Source organism: Polistes fuscatus, unplaced genomic scaffold (genome assembly GCF_010416935.1).
Source record: "Polistes fuscatus isolate 324 unplaced genomic scaffold, CU_Pfus_HIC Scaffold3, whole genome shotgun sequence".
Classification (NCBI taxonomy): Eukaryota; Metazoa; Arthropoda; class Insecta; order Hymenoptera; family Vespidae; genus Polistes; species Polistes fuscatus.
In genome coordinates this window covers 7,295,641-7,317,892 of record NW_025113107.1, presented here as the reverse complement: position 1 = coordinate 7,317,892, position 22,252 = coordinate 7,295,641, and the positions used below count along the sequence as shown (strand labels likewise).

At 31.7% G+C, this 22,252-nt stretch overlaps 3 protein-coding genes and 1 long non-coding RNA gene across 13 annotated transcripts in view; 3 read left to right on the top strand and 1 right to left on the bottom strand.

The window, feature by feature from the left end:
• The first annotated feature begins 71 nt into the window (after positions 1–71).
• On the top strand, positions 72–1,948 carry LOC122519370. Its single transcript, XM_043638774.1, has 4 exons — positions 72–354; positions 438–523; positions 1,303–1,469; positions 1,635–1,948. The coding sequence occupies exons 1-4, from the start codon at positions 317–319 to the stop codon at positions 1,902–1,904; spliced, it is 561 nt and encodes a 186-aa protein (XP_043494709.1). The 5' UTR covers positions 72–316; the 3' UTR covers positions 1,905–1,948.
• Position 1,949: 1 nt separating this feature from the next.
• Positions 1,950–10,858, top strand: LOC122519369 (A disintegrin and metalloproteinase with thrombospondin motifs 2-like). 2 transcript variants are annotated; one of them, XM_043638773.1, is made up of 16 exons: positions 1,950–2,177; positions 5,115–5,411; positions 5,715–5,827; positions 6,427–6,519; positions 6,649–6,884; positions 7,181–7,333; positions 7,441–7,557; positions 7,647–7,779; positions 7,862–8,031; positions 8,152–8,455; positions 8,561–8,693; positions 8,978–9,243; positions 9,334–9,599; positions 9,938–10,318; positions 10,397–10,487; positions 10,557–10,858. In XM_043638773.1, exons 2-14 carry the CDS (start codon positions 5,261–5,263, stop codon positions 10,161–10,163), a joined length of 2,361 nt encoding a protein of 786 aa, XP_043494708.1. In that variant the 5' UTR covers positions 1,950–2,177; positions 5,115–5,260; the 3' UTR covers positions 10,164–10,318; positions 10,397–10,487; positions 10,557–10,858. The 2 variants fall into 2 exon arrangements, with proteins under 2 accessions (XP_043494708.1, XP_043494707.1); XM_043638772.1 differs by lacking the exon at positions 1,950–2,177 and adding an exon at positions 3,516–4,323.
• A 2,263-nt stretch (positions 10,859–13,121) lies between these two features.
• Positions 13,122–22,252, bottom strand: part of LOC122519365 (sorbin and SH3 domain-containing protein 1) — a 29,871-nt gene continuing 20,740 nt past the window's right edge. For 8 of the 9 annotated variants that reach the window (XM_043638765.1, XM_043638766.1, XM_043638762.1 and 5 more), the window contains 7 exons: positions 15,823–16,027; positions 15,197–15,455; positions 14,975–15,086; positions 14,750–14,872; positions 14,328–14,482; positions 14,144–14,223; positions 13,122–13,676 (listed from right to left, as the gene is read on the bottom strand). In XM_043638765.1, the coding sequence (XP_043494700.1) occupies positions 13,508–13,676; positions 14,144–14,223; positions 14,328–14,482; positions 14,750–14,872; positions 14,975–15,086; positions 15,197–15,455; positions 15,823–16,027 (1,103 nt within the window). In that variant the 3' untranslated portion in view covers positions 13,122–13,507. Of the gene's footprint in view, positions 13,677–14,143; positions 14,224–14,327; positions 14,483–14,749; positions 14,873–14,974; positions 15,087–15,196; positions 15,456–15,822; positions 16,028–17,533; positions 19,537–22,252 lie in introns of all 9 variants that reach the window. The other variant, XM_043638771.1, reaches the window with a different exon arrangement.
• Positions 15,355–15,783, top strand: LOC122519367. The gene is made up of 2 exons (XR_006304290.1): positions 15,355–15,479; positions 15,688–15,783. It is a non-coding gene; the product is annotated as an uncharacterized LOC122519367 (long non-coding RNA).

Here is a 22,252-nt window from a genome sequence, read left to right as displayed (position 1 = left end):
TCAACGTTTCGAGGTTTCTAGAGCGAGACTCGTATTGCGCAAACTCAGCAACCGAGCCCCATACCAGTGTGTGGCGCTACGAGGATTTCCGAGTGGCGGAGAAGCGTCGCGAGCGTCGCGAGAGCTTCGATTTCGTCGCCATGACGAAAATCCGCGAAAAACTATCTATTTTCTTCGAGTCAATATTAAAACGTCTCTCTCTCTTCCACATTAGCCATTGTCTTTTTTCATTATTTATCTAACACAATAGTTATCATCTTTTGTGTCCTTATTTAGATATTATTACTACTGCGTGCAGAAAAAATACCAAAGGAAAATGTTGTTGTTGACGGGCCATCGGTTATTTTCATTAACGTGACAATTCGACCTGTTTTCCATTCTAATTAATACGATATACAAATATATATATATATGATATACATATGTTAACATATCAGGTGCTTGGGATTCTCAAAAATGGCTGAAGATATTCGTGTAAGAGTTGCGTGCTTCCTGATCATCGTTTCGATCGTCCTCTCCGATGGTAAGTAATTGATTATGCATTCCTTCCTGTCTATACCACTGTTTACCAACTTCTTTTATTCCTTTATTGATATATAGGTGTATGTATATACGTATGAGAAATTTTACATACGTTGCACTTGTGCTTATACCACAGTTGATATACCAGAATGGTATATACCGGTACATAATGGTACGTGCCGGTAATTGAGATAATGAATTAATTATAAATCAAAACATTCAAATCATTTATTATGTAATCTAAATAATTGTAAACTAGATTCTTTTAATTTTTGTTCACTTATTGTTAGTGTATTGGCAAATTACTGGGACATATATATTAGGTATAGCAATTAATTTGGTGTCTTTTTAACAAAAATTTAATATTTATTTATTAAATTATTTTTGTGATTACTTTGATCGATTTTTCATATAACTACCGAATATTTTGATGGAAAAAAAGATGGCGATTTAGATGCAATGAATTTAATATCATATCACCGGTTAATGGTTATACCTAATATATACATTTTATTGTTGTTTTATTTTTTCTCTTTTTCTTTTTCGAGTTACTTATGTACTTGTTAACATTTAACACATTTAATTTACGTTTTATAAAATAATTAATAGAAAGGTAGAGAATATATTTGAAAATTGTCATTTACTATCTATTTACATCAATCTTCATTCAAGACTCGATCTAATTAATGAGATTTTATATTAGCACCATAAGCCAAACACGTTTATCAAAGCCTATATCATCCAGCGTACATACGCAGTAAGTTTTCTTTCGATAACCAGGTCAATTAATGACGAAAGAACATCGAACTAATGCTGCTTCCGAACGGCCGAACAACTTATGGTGTTATCAGTGCGATTCTATGGAAGATGGGGATCTGTGCTCCGATCTTCTCTATAATCATTCTTCCTTTATTTACAAATGTAAAGACGATAAAAGAATTTGCATGGTAAGAATTTTATATACATATATTAAATAATTGTAATAGTTCTCGCCAATTTTGATAACTACATTTGTTCTTCCCATGATTTGATCGAATTATATACAAATTTTTAATTGCTGACACACACACACACACATATATAATTCGAATTGGATTATTTATATTTTACAGGTTAAACGATTCTCTTACACGACGAGTACGGAAAATTCAACTTCGAGTCCTCACGTGTGGTCTTTGGAAAGAAACTGCACGAATAAATGCGAACCTGGTTGCATAGTGATCGGTGAAAGAACGAAGCTTTACGCTTGCACGGCCTGCTGTGATAAATCTTTATGCAATACCGGAACCGGAACTGCCAATGATCTTACGATGAAAGAAATAAATTTTCTTTTAGCGCTTATATTACAAATCGTTTTAACAATCACCATGTATTCGTCGTGACACTATCGATAAAATGTCAACATAAATTAAATTTTATTATTCGACTTCCTTTTTTATTTCGTCGTTCCGAATCCTTCTTATATATATATAGATACTACTACAAATTTTGGAAACGTACAAAGTGGAATAACTTCCGGATATAATTTAATCGGTCGTTTCCGTTCCAAAATACAAGATTAAAATCCTCAAAGTTTCTCGGAAGATAGACGATCTCAAAGTTTCACGGGAATTTACATAATTTTAGATATCACTCGTTTGAAACTGTCATTACGTGTAAGTAAATTTCCATAAAATCTTTCCAATGTAAATTTCACACAACAAATTTTCCTGTCACTCGTCAGTGACATTTTTCTTTTCCTTTTTCCTTTTTTTTGCGTATTAATTCGTTTTATTTATTTTTCTTTTGGAATACTTATTCAATCGGGCAAAGATACGAAGACGTAACCGTCAGCATATTTGTGCGAAATTGTTATTGTCCCTTTGTCGTTGATGTGACAATCTAATTACCTGAGTTACCGTTAAAACAATCAATTCAGTATAGAATTGGTTGTGTCACAGGTGGTCGTCGTTGTCGTCGTCGTAGTCAACGGTGTTGAAAGAGAATTTAGTGGAATTCGATAAATTCGAAAAGCGACACTTTGTCAGCGTTACAAGATCGTAAGAGAGAGAGAGAGAGAGAGAGAGAGAGAGAGAGAGAGAGAGAAAGAGAGAGAGAAAGAGAGAGTAAGTATTATACGGTTGAACATAAAGCCGCCATTATTAGAACTTGTGCCGGTTGCCAAGTACTTGACTGGTGTGCTTTTTCTAGCCCCGTAACGATGCGTTTGCTTGCATTCGTCGATGCAACGATGCGTTCTCGGCTGCTTCGAAGAATATCCGGCTCGTTCGTCTCTTCGCTATCTTTTTCTCTTTTCTTTTATTTTCTCTTCTCTTCTCTTTTCTGTCCTTCTCCTCCTCCTCCTCTCTTTCTCATGGGCGCGTGCTTTCGTCGTTTTCCTCGTCCATGTGCTAGCCAGTTGCAACGCGTACGGCCTACCAAACGAAACTGCACTTTTCATTAGACCTTAATTAGAAAGAATTTTTTTTTCTCTCTTCTTTTTTTTTTCTTGTTTTCTCAACATTAATTTCTCGCTCAATATGTCGCGAGCCAAAGTTTTTTCTTTTTTTTTTCTTTTTTCAATTAAACCAATCCCATAATATTATCACGAGTGATATTTTTTCATCGTAATCGTTTGAAAAATGATACATTTGTTTTCCGAATTGACCTAAGTGATCTTTATTTATTGTATCCTTTCTCTCTCTCTCTCTCTCTCTTTAAGACAGTTTCACAGAAGAATGATTTTACGCGTTTCAGATTTGTTAGATATCATCGTATACGTCATCGTGTAACATCATCATAATTCTCGTAGTTCGTAGATTGTTATAGTTGTCATTGTCAATTCTTGTTAAAGTCACGTCTCATTTCTTTGTTAACTCTTCTGTACAAAAATTGACCAACGATAAATATACATATTATTCCGTATTGTTGTTGTTCTAACTTGTACATTAATATTCAGCTTGTAATTCGCTTTATTATTCAAACAACCAGTAACTTCGACCAAAGTTTAACGAGTGTTATAGCATATAAAGTGTCGAGTGGTTAAAGCAGCGTAGTTGAAATTATATTAAACGTTCGAGTGTGTTACCGATTAAACACGAAGAGCGTTTGGGTCCGGTAGAAAAAACAATTTGCATCGATATAAATTGTTATTTTATATATATTTCTCTCTCTCTCTCTCTCTCTTTCACGTGGGTGCAATTATATTTGTACAATTTTATCGTTCGTTTCGAGTGTGACAGTTAAAAAGAGAAAGAGAAATAGAACCTTTGTGAAAACAATCGTAGTGAATTAAATTAATGCGATAGGGTGTAAGCATGCCACAATCGAAACTCACGAGTTTGCTATTAACGACGTGGTTATTCACAACAATGGCCACTAAATCGAGCGTCGGCGAGCTTATACAAACTTCTGCCAAATACGAGATTATATATCCGAGAATAATAACGTTACGTGATCAAAGATTATCATTGATAAATTATTATTCAAGGATTCCCACGTTAAAACATAATACGATCTACGTGATCGTTCAAAATTGGACACTTGTAACAACTATCAACGATCGATTAACATTTTCAAATGGTCTATTAAATGAACGAGAAAATTTCAATCATAGTTTCTTAGATTGCGATCTAAGATACGGTATTATAGAAAACAATGAAAATTCTTCGTCAGTTGTATTGACGATTTGTTTAGATGAAATTTATGCATTTTTCATCGTCGATGGTAGATCCTTCTTTGTGGAACCTTTGACCAATGGTAGACATATTTTTTACGAATCGAATAATACCAAATGGTGGTCGTCCAGACAATTATCCAAAAGTAAGGAATATATTTTTAATACGATACAATAGATTTATAAATTAATTCATTTGATGAAATAACTAAATAATATAATAAATTTATGAGAAATTAACTGTTGTTAAAATAAAACAAATTTAAATCTACTATTATTTCTACAACGATGCTCGTTTAAGTTATATTGAAAAGTGTACTTCTTTGATAATCTTATCTAATTTACGGATTAAATGTTTTTCTTTAAATTTTAACACGAATATACAACATCTCACCGTTAAAACATGATATACGAGTTATTATAAAAACAATTTTATATAATCCCTTTGTCCTTTTTTAATTAATTCGAAGGATTCTCATATTATTTTTCTGATATTTTAAATTGATATTCAGTATAATAATATAATACCAAGCAGCGTCTCTAGTAAGTTAACGTACAAGTTGTAGGTGGATCTGACTACGTGCGAGACACACCGAGTGTTTATTTAGTCTCCCAAAGCTGCTGTTGCATCGGTATTAACATTTCTATGCTAGGAACGTAGCCAGACGTGTCCACTAGTAGTAGCATTCGTATTCTTAGTAAAACGCTATAGATCCTCTACACCTGCCATGTTACGGCAAATACGGGATATGACCCAGTTCCTATCTCTCTCTCTCTCTCTCTCTTTTATTCTATTCTATACTACGTTTCACAGATACATATAAAGAAGATATACAAATATTGCGTTATATTATTATAACAGTTGGTTTCTTTACAATCTAACCGACGTATAATTTACGCATCACGATCAATGGATTCTTCTAAATTATTTTTTCAGATTTTGGTCCGTCGATCGAAATTTTACCTGATTTTTATTACCAGAAGAAAAAACACGAATTGAAAGGTCCCACAAGACGATCCAAACGAGATATTCCAAGCGTTAAAACTAATGGATATTATAATCTAACCGGAGATGTTTTCGATATGGAAAATTTGAATCTCGGTCTCGAGGATAATGAGGAATTCTTGAAAAAAACAGACGACGATGTTATGATCGAGCGATTGCCACCGAGGAATGATCCCGAGGACGTTGGTTATTTTTCTAATCCATCTTGGAGCAGAAGCAAAGTACCGAGTACATGAACATTTTTTTCTTACACGTTCGTTTCAACATCAATAATTTAATTCATTTATATTCATCGATATATTTTAAATTTCGTTTTTATTTCATCGGAGAATAATTATTACTTGATTATTATAATTATTATTAAATAATGCGACATATATTATAATTATTTTTTTTGCTCGAATTAATGTTTTCATTTTAAATTCATCCATTGAACATTCGAATATCAAGATAATTAATAATATTACCGTGTGCGTCTTGTAATTGCATTACAAATAATTGCGGTTACGTTTTATTAACCTGTCAACATAGGACGGAAACAATTACCACCACGATGGTTGGAGGTTGCGATAGCTGCGGATTATTCTGTTATCGAGTTTCATGGTCCTCGTGTTCGACAATACGTTCTTGCACTTCTGAATATTGTAAGTAAAATAAATATTACGATATACCCTTCTATTATTCCATTCGATACTTTCCGCTTTTCTAAATATCATATTTCTTTTAAATGAACTAATGAAATATTAATGATAGTATATCTATAAGAACAAAAAAATATGAATTGCGTATCAAAATGAATTCATTGATTATTATTAAAGTTAAGTACGAGAAGTATTTTTTTTTTCTTCATTTGAACCATGAAAATTTATAAACAAAGTTATAATACTTCTCTTTTAAAATTAGACGAAGAATGTAATCGGATAACGATTGGCTTACACTTTTAAAAAAAGAAAAAGCCGCATAAAAATATTACCTATAAAACGTTCAAACTTTTCAACTTTATCTACAATTTTACGATGAAAATGGAAACAAGTTTAAACGCTCAATTAATAATTAACTAAAAAAACTATGGAATAAGGATAATAATGATAATGATTAAAGATATAAAATTTAATCGAACAAACGAACGAAATAAATAAATAGAAGAAAAATCGCTAACTATAATAATTCTCTTATTTTTCCATTTTGTTCGTACCGAATAAGAACATTAAAATCAACGATTACGATACTCGACATTTTTCAGGTCAGTGCAGTTTTTAGAGATCCTTCACTCGACTCTAATATGGTTCTCGTGGTTGCTCGGGTAATCCTTTACGCGGATAAGAGAGATAGTTTGGTAAGAACACTTTTTCATTTAAAATCAATTTTAACGAATATATATATATATATTCTGAATATGTTCTGTGTGATTACTAACCGATCGATTTTTATAATATTCTAACGATATCAATTTTCCCACTCGTAGGTTCAAGGTGGAAACTCGAGAAAATCTTTGGAAAATGTCAACAAGTGGAACCGCAAACTCTTATCTTTATCAAAGGATAGTCACGATATAGCAATATGGTTAACTCGATTAGATATCGGTGGTCCATCAGGATACGCTCCTGTATCGGGAGTTTGCAATCCTGCGAGATCTTGTACTTTAAATCGTGACGAAGGTTTAACCAGTGCTTTCATCATTGCCCACGAATTGGCACATATGTTAGTCAAATTAATATCATTTGAAACCATTTAAAAAAGTATCTTTTACACGTACACACACGGACAAAAGTTAATTAAAGCTTTAACCTATTATCTTTCTTTCTATAACGACAAAAAAAAATCGAAAGAATTTTTATACGAATTAATAACGCGCGTTAATAAAATTAATATCAATCGGAATAATTTGGAAAAATGTCTTTTACATACGATGACAATAATTTAATTGAAATTTATAGTTTTCTAGAAAAATAAATGTGTCTTTAAATTTCACAATAGTCAAATTATTTTTGGCACAGTTTGGGATTGACTCACGATGGCGACAAAACATCTGGAAATTATTGCGCGGAGGAAGCTTCGCTTGGTAGCGTAATGGCCCCTATGGTTGCCGCAACTTTCCATCATTTTTATTGGTCCACGTGTTCGAGGAAAGAATTCCATCGGAAAGTCAAGTAACGTTTTGTAAATTATTTATTTCTTATTTGTCAAAGGTATCATATTATCTCTCTCTTTTTGAGATGAAATCCGGTAAATTAATGAATAAATTCCATTATTTTAGACAATGGTCTTGTTTGTTGAATCGACCGAATATCGACAATAATATTACACAGTTGGATATTAATGTACAAGAAATGTTTACGATGGACGAACAGTGTCGAGTGGAATTTGGTCAAGGGTGAGTTGAATTGCCAATAATCATACAAAAGTTTCAAATTGTGTGATTTCAAAATTTATAATCTACGTTATGTTTAATCGTATGGTTAGTTATCATCTATGTAAAAGCTTTGAAATTCGGGAACCGTGTTCTCGTCTATGGTGTGGTAATTCGAACATTTCTCAAATATGCAAAACTAAGAAAGGTCCACCAATGGAAGGTACACTCTGTGGAAAAAATAAAGTAAGATAATTTCAAGAACATATAATATTAATACATAGACATTATTTTTCATTATTTTAAATGATATTATAATAAATGACAGTGGTGCGTTAACGGCCGCTGCGAAACTATGGATCGAGAAAGATCGAATTTAGAACCATTATTTTCCAATCCAAGAAATGGAGGATGGAGTGGTTGGAGTTCATGGGGAAAGTGTACCAGATCATGCGGCGTTGGTGTACAATGTAGATCACGAACTTGCAACAATCCACGGTAAAAATCGTTTATGAAAATTTAAAAAAAAACATATACCTATACATATATATATATATATATATATATATATATATATATATATATATATATATAAATAAACGATTATGTTATTCGTAGGCCAGCTTACGGTGGAAAATATTGTATGGGTCCTAGCGAGGATTGTAAAATTTGTGAGTCAATGAAATGCTTGACAAATATTGATCTTCGTGCTCAACAATGTTCGAGATTGATCGGTATCTTAGATTTTAAAGAAATATCGTCGAAATTGAACATGACATGGTTGGCTTACGAGCCTGAGGAAATAGAATTAAAATGTCGATTGATTTGCCGTAGCAAAGAGACCGGAGAAATATTTTCGAGTAAAAAGAATCTAATGAATGGGACTCCTTGTTCTTACGGTTCTACGGACATCTGTATTCAGGTAACGAACGGAAAATTCTTTATTATTTATCAGATATCGAGAATAATAAACAGTATGAATTTGGAAAAAATCATAAAAAATAATTTTTCCCTTTTTTTGGTACAGGGCGAATGTAGGCGTATGGGGTGCGATAATATTTTCAATTCGGACAAAATATTGGACAATTGTGGTACATGCAATGGCAACGATACCGATTGCGACTACGTTATTAATAAATTTCAACGTAAACTACGCCGAGGTTAGTATACTAACTTTCGTTGAAATTGAATTTCAAACCAAGAAGAGGAGTAGTACCGCAAATTTCTATCTTCTAGTACAGCTGATCGAGAAGTATGAATAATTGGTTTAACATTTGCAAAGAAATTGGGAATAGTTAGAAGTGAAATTTCTAAACTCAATATATCTATCTCGAAGATAGCCTCTTGGCGATTCTATGTATTCGAAAACTTGTTACAATTATATAAATCATTATTTCATTAACAACATTTTATATAGTAATAAATTCATCTTTATTATTTGCAGCAATGACACGTTTAGCCGTATTACCGCGAAATGGTATTAACATGGAAATGAATATTACAATGTTAAAAACATCGTTTGTAGATAAAATCAATACAACGTTCGTTATAATAGATGGTAAAAAACGTCGACACAGAGTAAACAATTTTGATATAAAAAGTTACGAATTGTTAGTAGTCGAGGGTACTGCTTTTCAAATTCAGATAGTTGCTAATAACAAATATACCGTGAAAACTAGAGGGATGGCTTTGGATGACATTATCGTATCGGTATCAAAATATAATTGAATGAATTTTATGATCAGATTAAAAATATAGAGAGATAGGTATTACTTAATTAATTTTCATTATTTTATAAAGTTCGTAGTACCGCCGAATGTTGTAAGATCGGGTACATCAATAGCTGTATCTTCACGGTATTCCATAAACCGTAATGACAGAAATACAGACAAACGATACTTATGGATAGAGGGTGGATGGAATTTTTGTTCTGTCACCTGTGGAGGTGGAGTACGTAGAAAAATGATTGCTTGTAAGGACGATAAGACTGGAAGAATAGTTTCCAGAAGGAAATGCGCATTTGTTCCCAAACCTAATTTCAAAATGGAAATTTGTAACATACAAAGGTATTGATGTGTATATATATTTTATAAACTAAATAGGTATTATGAATAATTATTAAATACGATCTTGTAAATTAATAAACATTGTTTATAAAATATTGCCGATAATTATGACAGTGGACTAACAGTCAAAAAATAGAAAAAAATGAATTTTATGATTTATCTTATATTATACAATGAGTTATATCGTAAAATAAATGATAAAATTATTTTTTTCTTGTTCTTTTTTTTTCTTTTTTTTGAATTTTTTGACACTTACAATTAATCTATGGTTATAATTATCGGCACATATATGTGTCGCAATAACGCAATAATTTTATTAAAAGTTCATAACTTTATAGTTGCGATTATAAATGGCTGCCAGGACCATGGGAAACATGTTCAGCTTCCTGTGGACATTTTGGTATTCAAACACGTCAACTTCATTGCGTTCGCTCGTCCTATAATGAAAGTGAAATAATTAGTAGTAACGAATTGGAAGCTTACAGAATAATATTGAGACCTTCTTTGTGTATGGATCATCAACGTCCAAAAATCGAACAAGAATGTAACAGGGTAGCCTGTTAAAATTGTTAATAGTCATATTTTAGATTCGATTTTTTTTTCCATTGTTACAAGGAATCGCGATTTAGGAGAATGCCAATTTCAATTTGGGGACTTGTTTTTATAATGCAGATAATATCCTATGGTTTATAAATACCGATTAATGAAGAATTCATCAGGTAATTTGAATATTTGAAAATAAATTATACATACGAAACGATATCCATCTACTTAAATAAATATTTTTACATTTATAGTTATGACATCTTTCAAGTTTGAAAAGTTACATATACTGAAAAGATATTTTATTGAAAAAGAGAAGGAATAATTGTAAAATAAGCTTCTTTTGTAAGTATCAACACAATAAAACGTAATTAATTTTTATATATATATATTTAAATAATCGTTCGTTTGTAGGATTCAATAGAGAATGATAGATTTGTTTAAATAAAAACTGTGATCAAGAAGAAAATCATAATATAATGCAATTGTAGAGATAATTTTCTTTTCTTATTGAATAATCTATTTGTAAGTTTCGATTTTTTCTTTTTCTTTTTTTTACTATAGCATTTAAGTACGAACTTTGATTCTGTATACTATTGTATCTTAAATGATTAACGTTGATAATGGACTAGGCTTTATTCATATCTAAAGTATACATACTGATAACATCATTGGTGGCAAATGAAATATTTTAATAAAATGAAATTTGTATATAAGCAAGATGTTATAGCATTAGATACTTATATATAATATATATATTAAGAAATATATATACATTACGATAAAAAATATGTACTTCAGATCGTTCGTTTTACTTTTTTCCCTTTTTTTTTTATTTTTTTATTTAACATTTACTCTATCTAACCATTTTCTATTTCACGATACGCATCTATGATTGTTAAATGAACAAAAACAATTGCTCTCGTCGATATTCGCTATATTATTATATTATAATCTCTTACATTTTCTTTTTTTTACTGAAGATTTCTTTCTTATTAAACTAAATAAAATCTTTGTTTTTTTTTTTTTTTTTTTTTAACTTGATCAATTTATAATTGCTTCGTACATTCGGATACGAAATGTATTCTTGTACTTATCTGACATCAATTCGAGATATGTTAATTAGATATATATATATATATATTACGTTCGCAAATACGCGGTTACGTATATAATAATATAATAATTAATCTGATTTTAAAGAGACGTGTAAAAGGTAAAATGTAGTAGACGTACAGAGAAAGCCAGTAAAAGATATGCTACTGACTAGAAGCTCGTAAACTTTTCGACAATTTTGCTATGAAAAGTATTTACTTATTTCATTCTTATATCGAAATGTGTTAATCGATTATTCGTAATTAATTTCTTTTTTTTTTTTTTTCTTTTTCAATGCACAGTCAATATATTTTGTTAGATATTATATTATCCTTATTTTTCTTTTCTTCTTTTTTTTTTCTTTTCTCTCTATGCATTTATAATCGTAATGATAAGTATTGTCTGATTTCCAACTGTAATCACCTTCCATTTTATATAACTAAGCTTACAAGTAAGAGAACTCGTAGTGTCATGGCAAAAAGGGGGGTGCCTTAATTAAACGACATCGTTATCATGCTTGCATACGATTGATTAATTAATAATAATCGTGAATATTATATGATATCTGTGGATGTTTAGTTAAATTAATCATCATTGTTTTTTTTTTTTTTTAAACGTATCTATCTGTATGCGCATATGGGTATGTATAATATGTGTGTGTGTGTGTGTGTGTATGTATACCTGGACGCGCTCTTATTTATGAATTTATTATAACAATGCAACGTGTGTGTGTATATATATATACGCTTAATTGTTTACTTATATAACATACGATATATTTGTATATATATATATATATTATATTTGATATATCATATCTGTAACTGTACGTGCTTGTATAGTATATATTATTATATATACATACTATTCTAGGTACAAATAATGTTTACAAAAATATTAATTTTGAGAAAGGCAAACTTTCAATTATAAGCTGTTACTTTTTAAATACTTGCAAATGTAACAATAATAACGTGAATCGTTTTTTTTTATCTATAACCTTGAAATCATAGGGTAACTTTCGTTATCTTTTTTTTTCTTTTTTTCATTTTTTTTTCTCTCCCTTAAACATCATCAACTCAATAATCGTCGTACGTTTTTTTATTCGTTAATTTTATTTTCCTTTTCGTTCTTTTTTTTTCTTTCTTTGTTTTTTTTTTCTTTTAATTATTATTTTCCCCGACAGATCATCGTGGAAAAAAGAATCGACGATGGTTCGCGGTGTCGTTCGTTAGATTTAAAATGTCGTTTAAATTTTAATCTAAGATATTATATTCGAAAAACTCGATTTTCGCGCAAGCATTTTTTTTCGTTCTTTTTTCGTTTTTTCGTTTTTCTTCGGCGTTTTCAATCGACGTTCGTCGATTGATACTTGCGCGTATTTCGGTATACTACGTAGTAATAGGCTCGACGGAAACTCTTTTCGTTTCGATAAAAATACGAGGACAAACAATTTCAAAGTTTTCGTTCTTAGACGACGAGTTAGTTCGTTAAAAAAAAAATTAAAAAAAGAATCACTTTCGATTTCTATTTTATCGTCAGCTGATATCGTAAAAAAAAAAAACAAACCAACTTCTACCGTAAAATTAAACGAAAGTGAATTATGTATTTTTCTTTCGTACTTTTATTCTACTCGTGAAATAAAAAAGAAAAAAAAATACATTTGTATAATGCTAATGTATCTCATATAAGATAATAAATTATTAAATCGTTATTAATCATTATTATACACTACTTACACATTACGCCCTTTTTCTTTTTTTTTATTTTGTTTTTTTTTTTTTTTAAATAGGCCCTAAGATATTAGATTTTTGGTAAAATTCGGACATTACAAATCCTATAGGTATGCGTGATTGTTACGGCTTCCATATATTATATATATATCTATACTCTTGAAAAATTTATTCCCCCTCGTACAACTGACTCGCTTTAAACTTTAGTTCACAATTTTGACTAACAATTTAAATAGGAAGAACACTATTTATATACAACGTTAAAACGTAAGGGGAATCAGGAAGACTGTTGTTTCGTTCCTGATCTATTCTTCCCACTTTGTTTTCTATTATAATTCTTTTCTTTCTAATCATTGCCACACTCTTTGGTGAGCCCAGGGAAAATATAAATCAGCGGGGAGGAACGAATAAAGAAGAAGAAAAAAAGAAAAAGAAAACAAGAATTATTTTTGTAATACAACACAATAGCCAGGTTTTCTTTGGTTATTAGAAACTCTTGATGTTCTCTCTCTCTCTCTCTCTCTCTCTCGTTACTCAAATTCATAATCTTTCGACGTAGTTGCCTGGAAAGGTGCCAAAATAGCCAGTTCTCTGGCTGGAGCCAACGTACCACCCATCGTCACATTTTTCCATTACGTAGACCGTGTCACCTTCTTTCAATTCCAATTCGTCCTCGTTTTGTGGTCTATAGTTATATAGGGCTCGATATCTGGCGAATTAAACGTATCGATATCATTTTTCTTATATCTCACGTTAATACTCTCTCCTTCCTAATTTTCATTGAACCCTTTACGAACCAACGACTCACATATGTGATCAATTTGAATCAATTAGATTATATATGCGTCCGATTTTTTGCTTTAACATGACCGAAAAAATGTCTACCAAATAAGTACTTTCATTTAAACACCGCTTGCATTTCAGTTAAACACGATAAGACAAATGCTAATGCATTATCATTATAATAAAAGATAAATAATATTGTTTCATACGAATTAGGTTAAATTTATTTTTTGGAATATAATATGAATTTCGGGGAACCAATTTACCATGTAAATCGAATTATTAAACGTAAATCAAAATAATATATGCGATACACGTGAAAAGTAGGCTGACCATTATGCTACTCTGTTCGCAAAGGGTTAAATAAGTGTTGAATTTCATTAGAAAACTTACGGTATTGGTTCGGAGTGTGTGTCTATGTGTAATTGATCGTTGATATGAGATACCTGCAGCTTGCTTCCCCCCATTCGTGGCTTTAATTAAAAGTATATCAAATGAATTTGATGATAATGCGTAATAGAGAATAATAAAAAGAAAAAATGAGATTATAAATATTCGTTCTATCTCTCTCACTCACCAGTGAATTATAGTGGGGCTGGTTTGTGTTCATGTTAACTGGTATTGACGGCACGTAATGATGAGGACCCATACTCATCTTCCCACCAGCTGAGCCATTGGCTAAAAGACTATGAGCTGCCGGAGAGGCGATTGGTTTGCTTTGTACCGGAGTTTCTAAACAATATCGTATTATAAATGAATAGAAGATAAATAAGTAATAATTAATGTATTTGTTAGATATTCAGTTTCGCAATCACCAATTGAACTTGCTTAACAATTTCCTGACTACAATTATAACGAGCTATCCTTATTCATTCATTTTTTTTTCCATTCACTCTGACACTCATAATCATTTCACCGAATGATTAATAAGAAAAATAAGCATGCGTGTTTTTCATATTACAAAATGAAATATCTCGATTTTGAATATAAAATTTGTACCTGATCTCACTCCAGGCTCGGTTATAACTTCGACGTAAGAAATAGGAAATATTCCTTTTTTATTACCAATACGACCTTCGTACCAATTTTCGTCGACTCTTCTCGTCAGTACAACAAGTTCTCCTAAATAAAAAAGTAAATAATAGTTATTTTAAAAAGGATAACGCAACATTGGAGAATAGATTTTCTCATCGTCGTACGATACAATCGATCTTATGAGTTTACCCTTGGCCAATGATAATTCCAGATTGGTTTGAGCAACGAAATTGAACTTTGCACGAGCCTGTCCTTCGTACGGTTTCTTCGGTGTCGTTCTCATACCATCGTAAGGTAAAATCTGTTGTTGGGATTAAACATTTGCACATATATATATATTTCTTTTTAATCAATAAATTAATTCCCAAGATTAGTGTTACATAACTATACATTGTCGCGAAATTACAATACCTCGACGTAATTGAAGGGAAATAGACCGACCATAGCATTGTGTTCACCCTCGTACCAATTTTTATCCACCTGACGTCTGACAAATATTATATCGCCACGACGAAACGTCAATTCGCGAGATGATTGTCCAACGAAATTGTAAAGTGCCCTTGCGAGTAATCGGGGCTCAGGAGTTTGTTCCTGCGATCTGCTTCTGTGACTAAGATCATCCACGAAATCGTCGTAACGATTCAACGGAATCGGAGATTTTTGCGACGGTCTAAAATAACGTAATAACAACAATGTAATCAAAGTATTAAACTGATTGATTTATACGTTGTATCGTTGATATATTATATGCGTACAGTTAAAATATATATATATATATTTATTATGAAACATGTATGACGTTAAGTCTTACATCCTTTACAATTAAATTTACAATGTGAAATTCATTAGATGTTTATTAAGAGTTATTTTTATTAATTGATTTATATATCTGTATATTTCAGGTACAAAACAAGTATACGACGTGTTTCTTGTAACACCTGTATTTCTTATTTTCAAAGACGTGTAAAATGTAAACGATTGAAAATTCGTGACATGTTAATTAAATGTAGTTATTGAGATAACTTTAGTAAACTCACATGAAATTGTCAGTGTGTCTTCTCGAATCGATATCGTGCAATTCCTGAAGATATTTTCTACGTCTTTCTTCTTGATAAACGCGTCGCATGTTTTCCGCGCTTCGTCTTGCGAGTTCTTCCTCGCTCAATTGCTCTTTGGCTTCTGTGCGTACTGGTGAACGATAATGAATCGTCACCTCACCCTCCACATAACGTCTCGGTGATTCTATCGTCATAAGATTTGTCAATTAAAATCACTAATTTTACACATTTTTTTTTAACTAATTTGATATTTGCAGTTTATTTCTTTTTTATTTCTATCTTATTTCTTTGTTTCTCGGGTAAATGACTTTGTATATTAATGATTGAAAATCGTACTTTGACGTTACGCGTTGAACGCGTTACATGTTTTAAATGTAAGAATTTTAGGAGAGAAAATAAAAATTGGATCCAGAAGATAAGGACAGAATGACCTACTTTAAGGTCGTAACTCGTTAACCAGTTAACTCGGAAACATATGGCTTCGTTATGTCGTGAGAAAGACGTGACTCTCTCAATAAGGCAAATACCTCAAATGAATATTTAAACGTCTGCCAACATGTTATGTATTTTAATATTGTATATATGAGATGATGACAATACAAATTTTCAAATCTTTGTATAAAACCAACAAATAATTCCATTTCTTTACTACATTAAAATACATTAGTATTAGAATAGTATAGTAAAAATAAAAATAAATTCTAATTCTCTAACGTAATATTGGAAAATAAGATTTGATCGGAAATACTTTTCAAATTCGTTTCAACGATGAACGGTCGTAAAAATATTTTCATGGAATAACGAGATTAAAAAAGTAATAAATAAACGACGATCTCTATTCGCAAATGAAATAAACAATTAAATAAATATTATACTGATCGATGGGATGAAGATTATTATTAAAAAATTTCTAATCGTTATTTTCGTCGATATTAATCAATAAAACGCGAACGAGAAGTTCGATGACACGAAAGAAAAATGCGAATATGTCATATATTATGCGTTACGCGTATATTATAGCAAGTACGTTCGCTTGGATGCGCGGAGATGATGCGACTGATAAAACGAACGTCACTGGTGGCCAATCTTGCCGGGGAATTTTGTTCGCGCAAGCGCATTCGATTATATTGTATAATATATTGTTAGAGGGTAACAACACTCGCTTTTTCTCTTCGACATAGAAAGAAAACTTGTGTGAACGTTCCTAAGTAACCATCTACATACATATACATATATACGTACGGTATTATCTAATATAAGTTTTACAAAAGTTTCCGAATACGATCTTAGAAAGTACTCGGATGTATGAAGAGGGGTGGGGGGAAGGGGGTACATCTTTGCGTTTTCCCATGCATAAAAGATTTCAAATCGATGGTCTTGAACATGAATCAAAAACTTTCATACGCGTTTCTTATCGCGAAATAAGTTTTTTTTTGTTATTTGAACGAAAAAAAAAGAAAAGAAAAGAAAAAAAAACGTATTCTCTTTCACTTTGAGAAACTTAGTCAGAAAAATTATCCTAAGATATTAAATAGAAATGAAAAATGTAGAGAGAAGAAAAATAAAGTGGCGTTTATAACGGGATTAAACTGACACGCATTGATACGCAAGATACAAGATAGTTAGATAGATAGATAGATAGATATATGTACTCATTGTTCGTGAAAATGTATTTGTGTGTTTTACTGACTGTACGGAATCGGGCCGTAGACCGAGGGAAGCGTGTTTCCGGTTCCTGAGTGCGGTCCACCGATTGGTCCGACACGATCAGCTAAAGGAGGAGAATGGTTCGTCGTGGTTTCACAGTTAGGCGAAGCTTTCTGATCAGCGACCCGTGAAGAAGATCGGGATAGATCGTTCGTAGAATCATTTCCATTACGTAGATCGATCATCGAATTCTTGTAATTGTTCACAAGCTGGGGCGACTGCAGATCGTTCCAATAAGAAGAAAGATCGTTCAAGGATTTGTTGAATGTATCGTTGTTATCGATTTTGTTGAAATTATTCATCGGTTGATTCGTATCTTCGGCAACGGTCATTAATTGACACTCTATTGGCCGATCGTAATCGCGAAGCAAAGCTACGTCAACCGTATAATTTTGTAAATACTTTCTATCGAAGTTTTCGATCATTTCGTATCTCTCGTTGATATTTCGTAAATCCAACGGCGCAGGTGGAATCCTTCCTCTCGATACTTTTTTGTACGATCGATTTTCATCCGGAACGCTCAATTGTACGCACGATGCGTAATACTTTTTATTATCATCGCAAATGGATCTCGTATTAACAGGAAAATTGATCGAATTTTGTCCAAAATCCATTTTAGTACCGTTAACCGAGATCCGCGCTATGTTTGATAATTTCTCATCATCGCGATTCGAAAGATCTGGCATCGACTGACAAAAATCTTCGGGATTCCAATCGAGTTTGTAACCCGTTGACCAACGAATTCTTTCATCCTTCGATTTATCCGCGTTAGAAATTTGATATTCGCGCGACGAATTGACAACTCCTTTACGATTTTCTATTTCCGATTCGAAGAGATTTAATAGTTTCAGACCGTCGCTTTCCGTTGCTATTTTGTTCGTCGAATTTTCAATTCTATTGTCGCGTAGTACAGAACGTCGAGAATATTTTTCAAAAGAGTTATCTTTATTCGCCAAGTTTCTACTTTCAAATTCGACATTTTTTTTCAATCGAACGTTATTAAATTTGTTATCGTGTTCGAAGGAAGATTCGACCGCGGTATCTCCTCTTATTCGAGAAATGTGAGGGATTTTCGATTCTTCCAAAAGTTCCGGGCTGTTTGATTTAGTCCGAGATTTCCGGCCGTTCATACTGCTTACCGAGGATTGATTACTCTGGCTGGTTAAAGTTTCAGTACTACCGAATTTACCGGGTTGTCTTAAAACTTCCGTTCTAAGATTCTTGTTAAAACTTCCAACCGAATCCAAAGTACGTCGAATGCTCTTATCCCCGTCGTTACGCGAATTATCCGAATTATTAATTCCAAAAAATTGTCTTCTCAGATATCTATTGTGTTCGAAAATTTCATGTAATCTTTCTCTGCTACCGGAGTATTCTTCGTTTTCTCGAGAAATATTATAAATACGATCTCTGTGAGATGATAAATTTATTTTAGATTTTGATAAATCTTCGACGTTATACGAAACGTTCATCGATTCATTCGAATTAATTAAATTTGAAAGCCCATAATAATCGTCTTTGTTGAAATCACCGTAAAAATACATTCTCTCGAATTCGCTTTTTGGTTTCCAATTCCATCCGTCGTATGGCAAATCTGATTTCGAATGAAAGAATTCTTCATTTGCGTTCGGATTGATTCTTTGTTCATCGGCCAACGTATTCAATGAAATTAACTTCGCCTTTTGTATTTCAGGCATGGAACGCCTGTGGCAGGTTCGTTTCTCATATTGTCTGGTTCTCATCAAAAACATCGGATTTCGCGAATAAGAAATCCTTTCGAGATTATTTATGTCACTAGCCAAACTGGTCCATTGTGGACTACGTTCGAGATCCTCTACGCGTGGCAACATAACGTTTAACATACTTTCATCGCTTTCTTCTTATTGTTCCTTGAAAATTCATTCACGATTTGCAATTGTAACTTTGATTACACTCTTGGATGTAGCTTGTGATTGTTTCTTTTTTTGTTTTTCTTTTTGGAAGCTTCTACGATAAAATATTTATGAAAATTATATCGAATATTATTCTCTACGTTTTAATTAATAAGAAGATAAATAATCGGTATCTTTGTCGAAAAAAAGAAAGAAAGATTATTTATCGTAATTTATTATTTATCGTAATCGAACATTTCTACTACCGATGAGTTCTTATCTCTCTTAGGTTCTTTTGTAAAATAATCTTTAAATGGTCGGAAAAAACAGGCCCGAGGAAACGAACAAAGCAAAATTATCGGACGAGATAGATCGAGCTCGTTTCTCATCACTGACCCTTATGTCATTAATTTTTTTTCTTTTTACATACCTCTAAACGTTTCTTTTTGTAATAGGTAGATTTTATTCTAATTAGAATTATCTTAACTCAAAGAGTCCTAAACTGACTAAGTGAAATTAAGTTAATAATTAATAACGTTATAATAAACAAAAAAAATAGATTTTCTTTTTTTTATTAATAAAATACAAGGATCGTTTATGGCGAAACAAATATTTCCATCGAAGTTTACGCTTCTCGAGTTCGCTTTTAAAAAGATTGCTTATCTATCTATCCGGAAGTTGTTTTCGTATTCGATTTAAATCTTTATTTCGTTTTCTTTTTTTGTCCCTTCGTATTTCTTCTTCAGCGATTTTTCAAGATAATTGCACGAAGACGAATTAAAAAAGAAATCCTTATGGAAAAACAGAATTGTCTATTACTCGGAGGTACGTTTTAATACGCGGTGAATTTAGTTCTTAGAAAAACCATGAATTTATATGACATAAACGTTTCTCTTGAGACCAACCAAAGTCAATTGTGAATTGACCAAGAAACGAAATCTTACATGTTACTTCTACGAAACAACTTTTGATATTTAATCTTTATTCAAGCTCGCGTATGACTTTTTATATATCCATCAACGTAATTATAATCCTAATGAGTAAAATTTTATTCCCAAATAAGAAATGAAATTGACTTAATGTCGTAATTCGTATTACATCGTAATAGTTAAAACAAATTATTGTGAAATTGTAACACTTGCCGAGTTGGGTACTACGCTTTGAAAGCGAATCGATGATAATGATAATAATAATAATAATAATAATAATAATAATAATAATAATAATAATAACGATGTTAACTCATGCCAACGATAAATTTCACTTTTGCAAAACTTCGACACTAGGATTATAGCGCGCGAAGTAAAACCTGCCGGAAATAAGTTTCACCGTTCTCCACCTTTTATCGTAACCTAGAGTCTAACTTAATTAATTAATTAATTAATTACGTTTGTGTCGCGATACGTGATACGAACAACGAATTTTCTGACCGAATTTAAGATTGATTTTTATCATAGATATTGGGAGAGAATATTAAAATGAAAACGAGTCAATTACCTATACGTTATAATTACAAATTTAATTATAAAATTGTTGTTTAATTAACGAAAGCCCGGTAAATGATGCTATTATTATAGACCTCGATGTTTAATAAACGAAATATCGCATACAGTGCAATATTAATCCCTGTGTAAGACTTTCGCGCTTTCACACCGATCGTTGTTTCCCGTGGAAATCCGCAATTTACGAGAAGAACGAGCCGAAAAACAACAATGACGTTCGTTGTTGTCTGAATCAAGAGGAGAGAGACGTTCGCAGGCCTCATTCTATCGAGAAAGATCTGACGTTGAAACACCAAACGATGCACTATTCCCTTTGTTTATATTCCCTCGCGAGAAAGTTGCCTACTTGCACTTTAATAATTCTTCCTCTCTCTCTCTCTCTTTGCAATCAAACATAAATAATGACCATCGCGGTACGTGAAACTTTGTATTTTATGATTTTTCTCTATCACGTTGCGACTCGATGTCATTTTCTTTTTTAATTAATATTTCATTTCAAAAATTCACGAATACTATTGTCTTATTGTGTTTAAACAAACGACACATATTATTTTCTTCGTGAAAGTAACAATAAAAAAAAGTTCATCTTTGAATATTACTCAAAAATTAATTTGCATATAAGTGTTATTATACTTGAAATGAAAGAAATATAACGAATATTTTTTTCTATTTCATTGTAATACGATATTACGAGTAAACGTTTATAAAAATAGAATCGATTACGAAATCGAATACATATATATATTATAGAAAAGAAAAAAGAATTATAATGATCATTATTTCTTCTATTGGAAGAGCATTCGACCGGAAACGTATCACGTACAGGTATAGCCGTATTTGCGAATATGTGTCGGTTGTCTCAACACGTAATGCATTTGCAAAAGAACGCGCGAACGGAGCGTGCGATTATCAATTGGCCGTACGCGTCGTACTCGCGCGATTATCTTGCACTTAAAACTCTAACTGCGCATGTCGCGTACGTATTGTTCACGATTTTTACCGTTTCGTTACGAAAGTGAACGTCATTTATATTACAATTCCTATGAGCTCGATCTATTTTGTCAAATTTCATTACAGTAACTTATCTATTTTTCATTTAGCATGCATTTGAGCACTGTACAACGCATACTCGAATATTCATACGTGTTTACTTCGAATTTGATTATACACTTGAAATAATTAAAAAAGAAAAGAAAGATAAGATACAAATTCGAAGAATATAAATAAATTATCTTTCAATACGTTATTTTCCAGTCAAAAATATATTTCACATAAATATATCCCGAAAAGATATTTATTATATTCGCCTTGTTACTATTGTCAACAAAA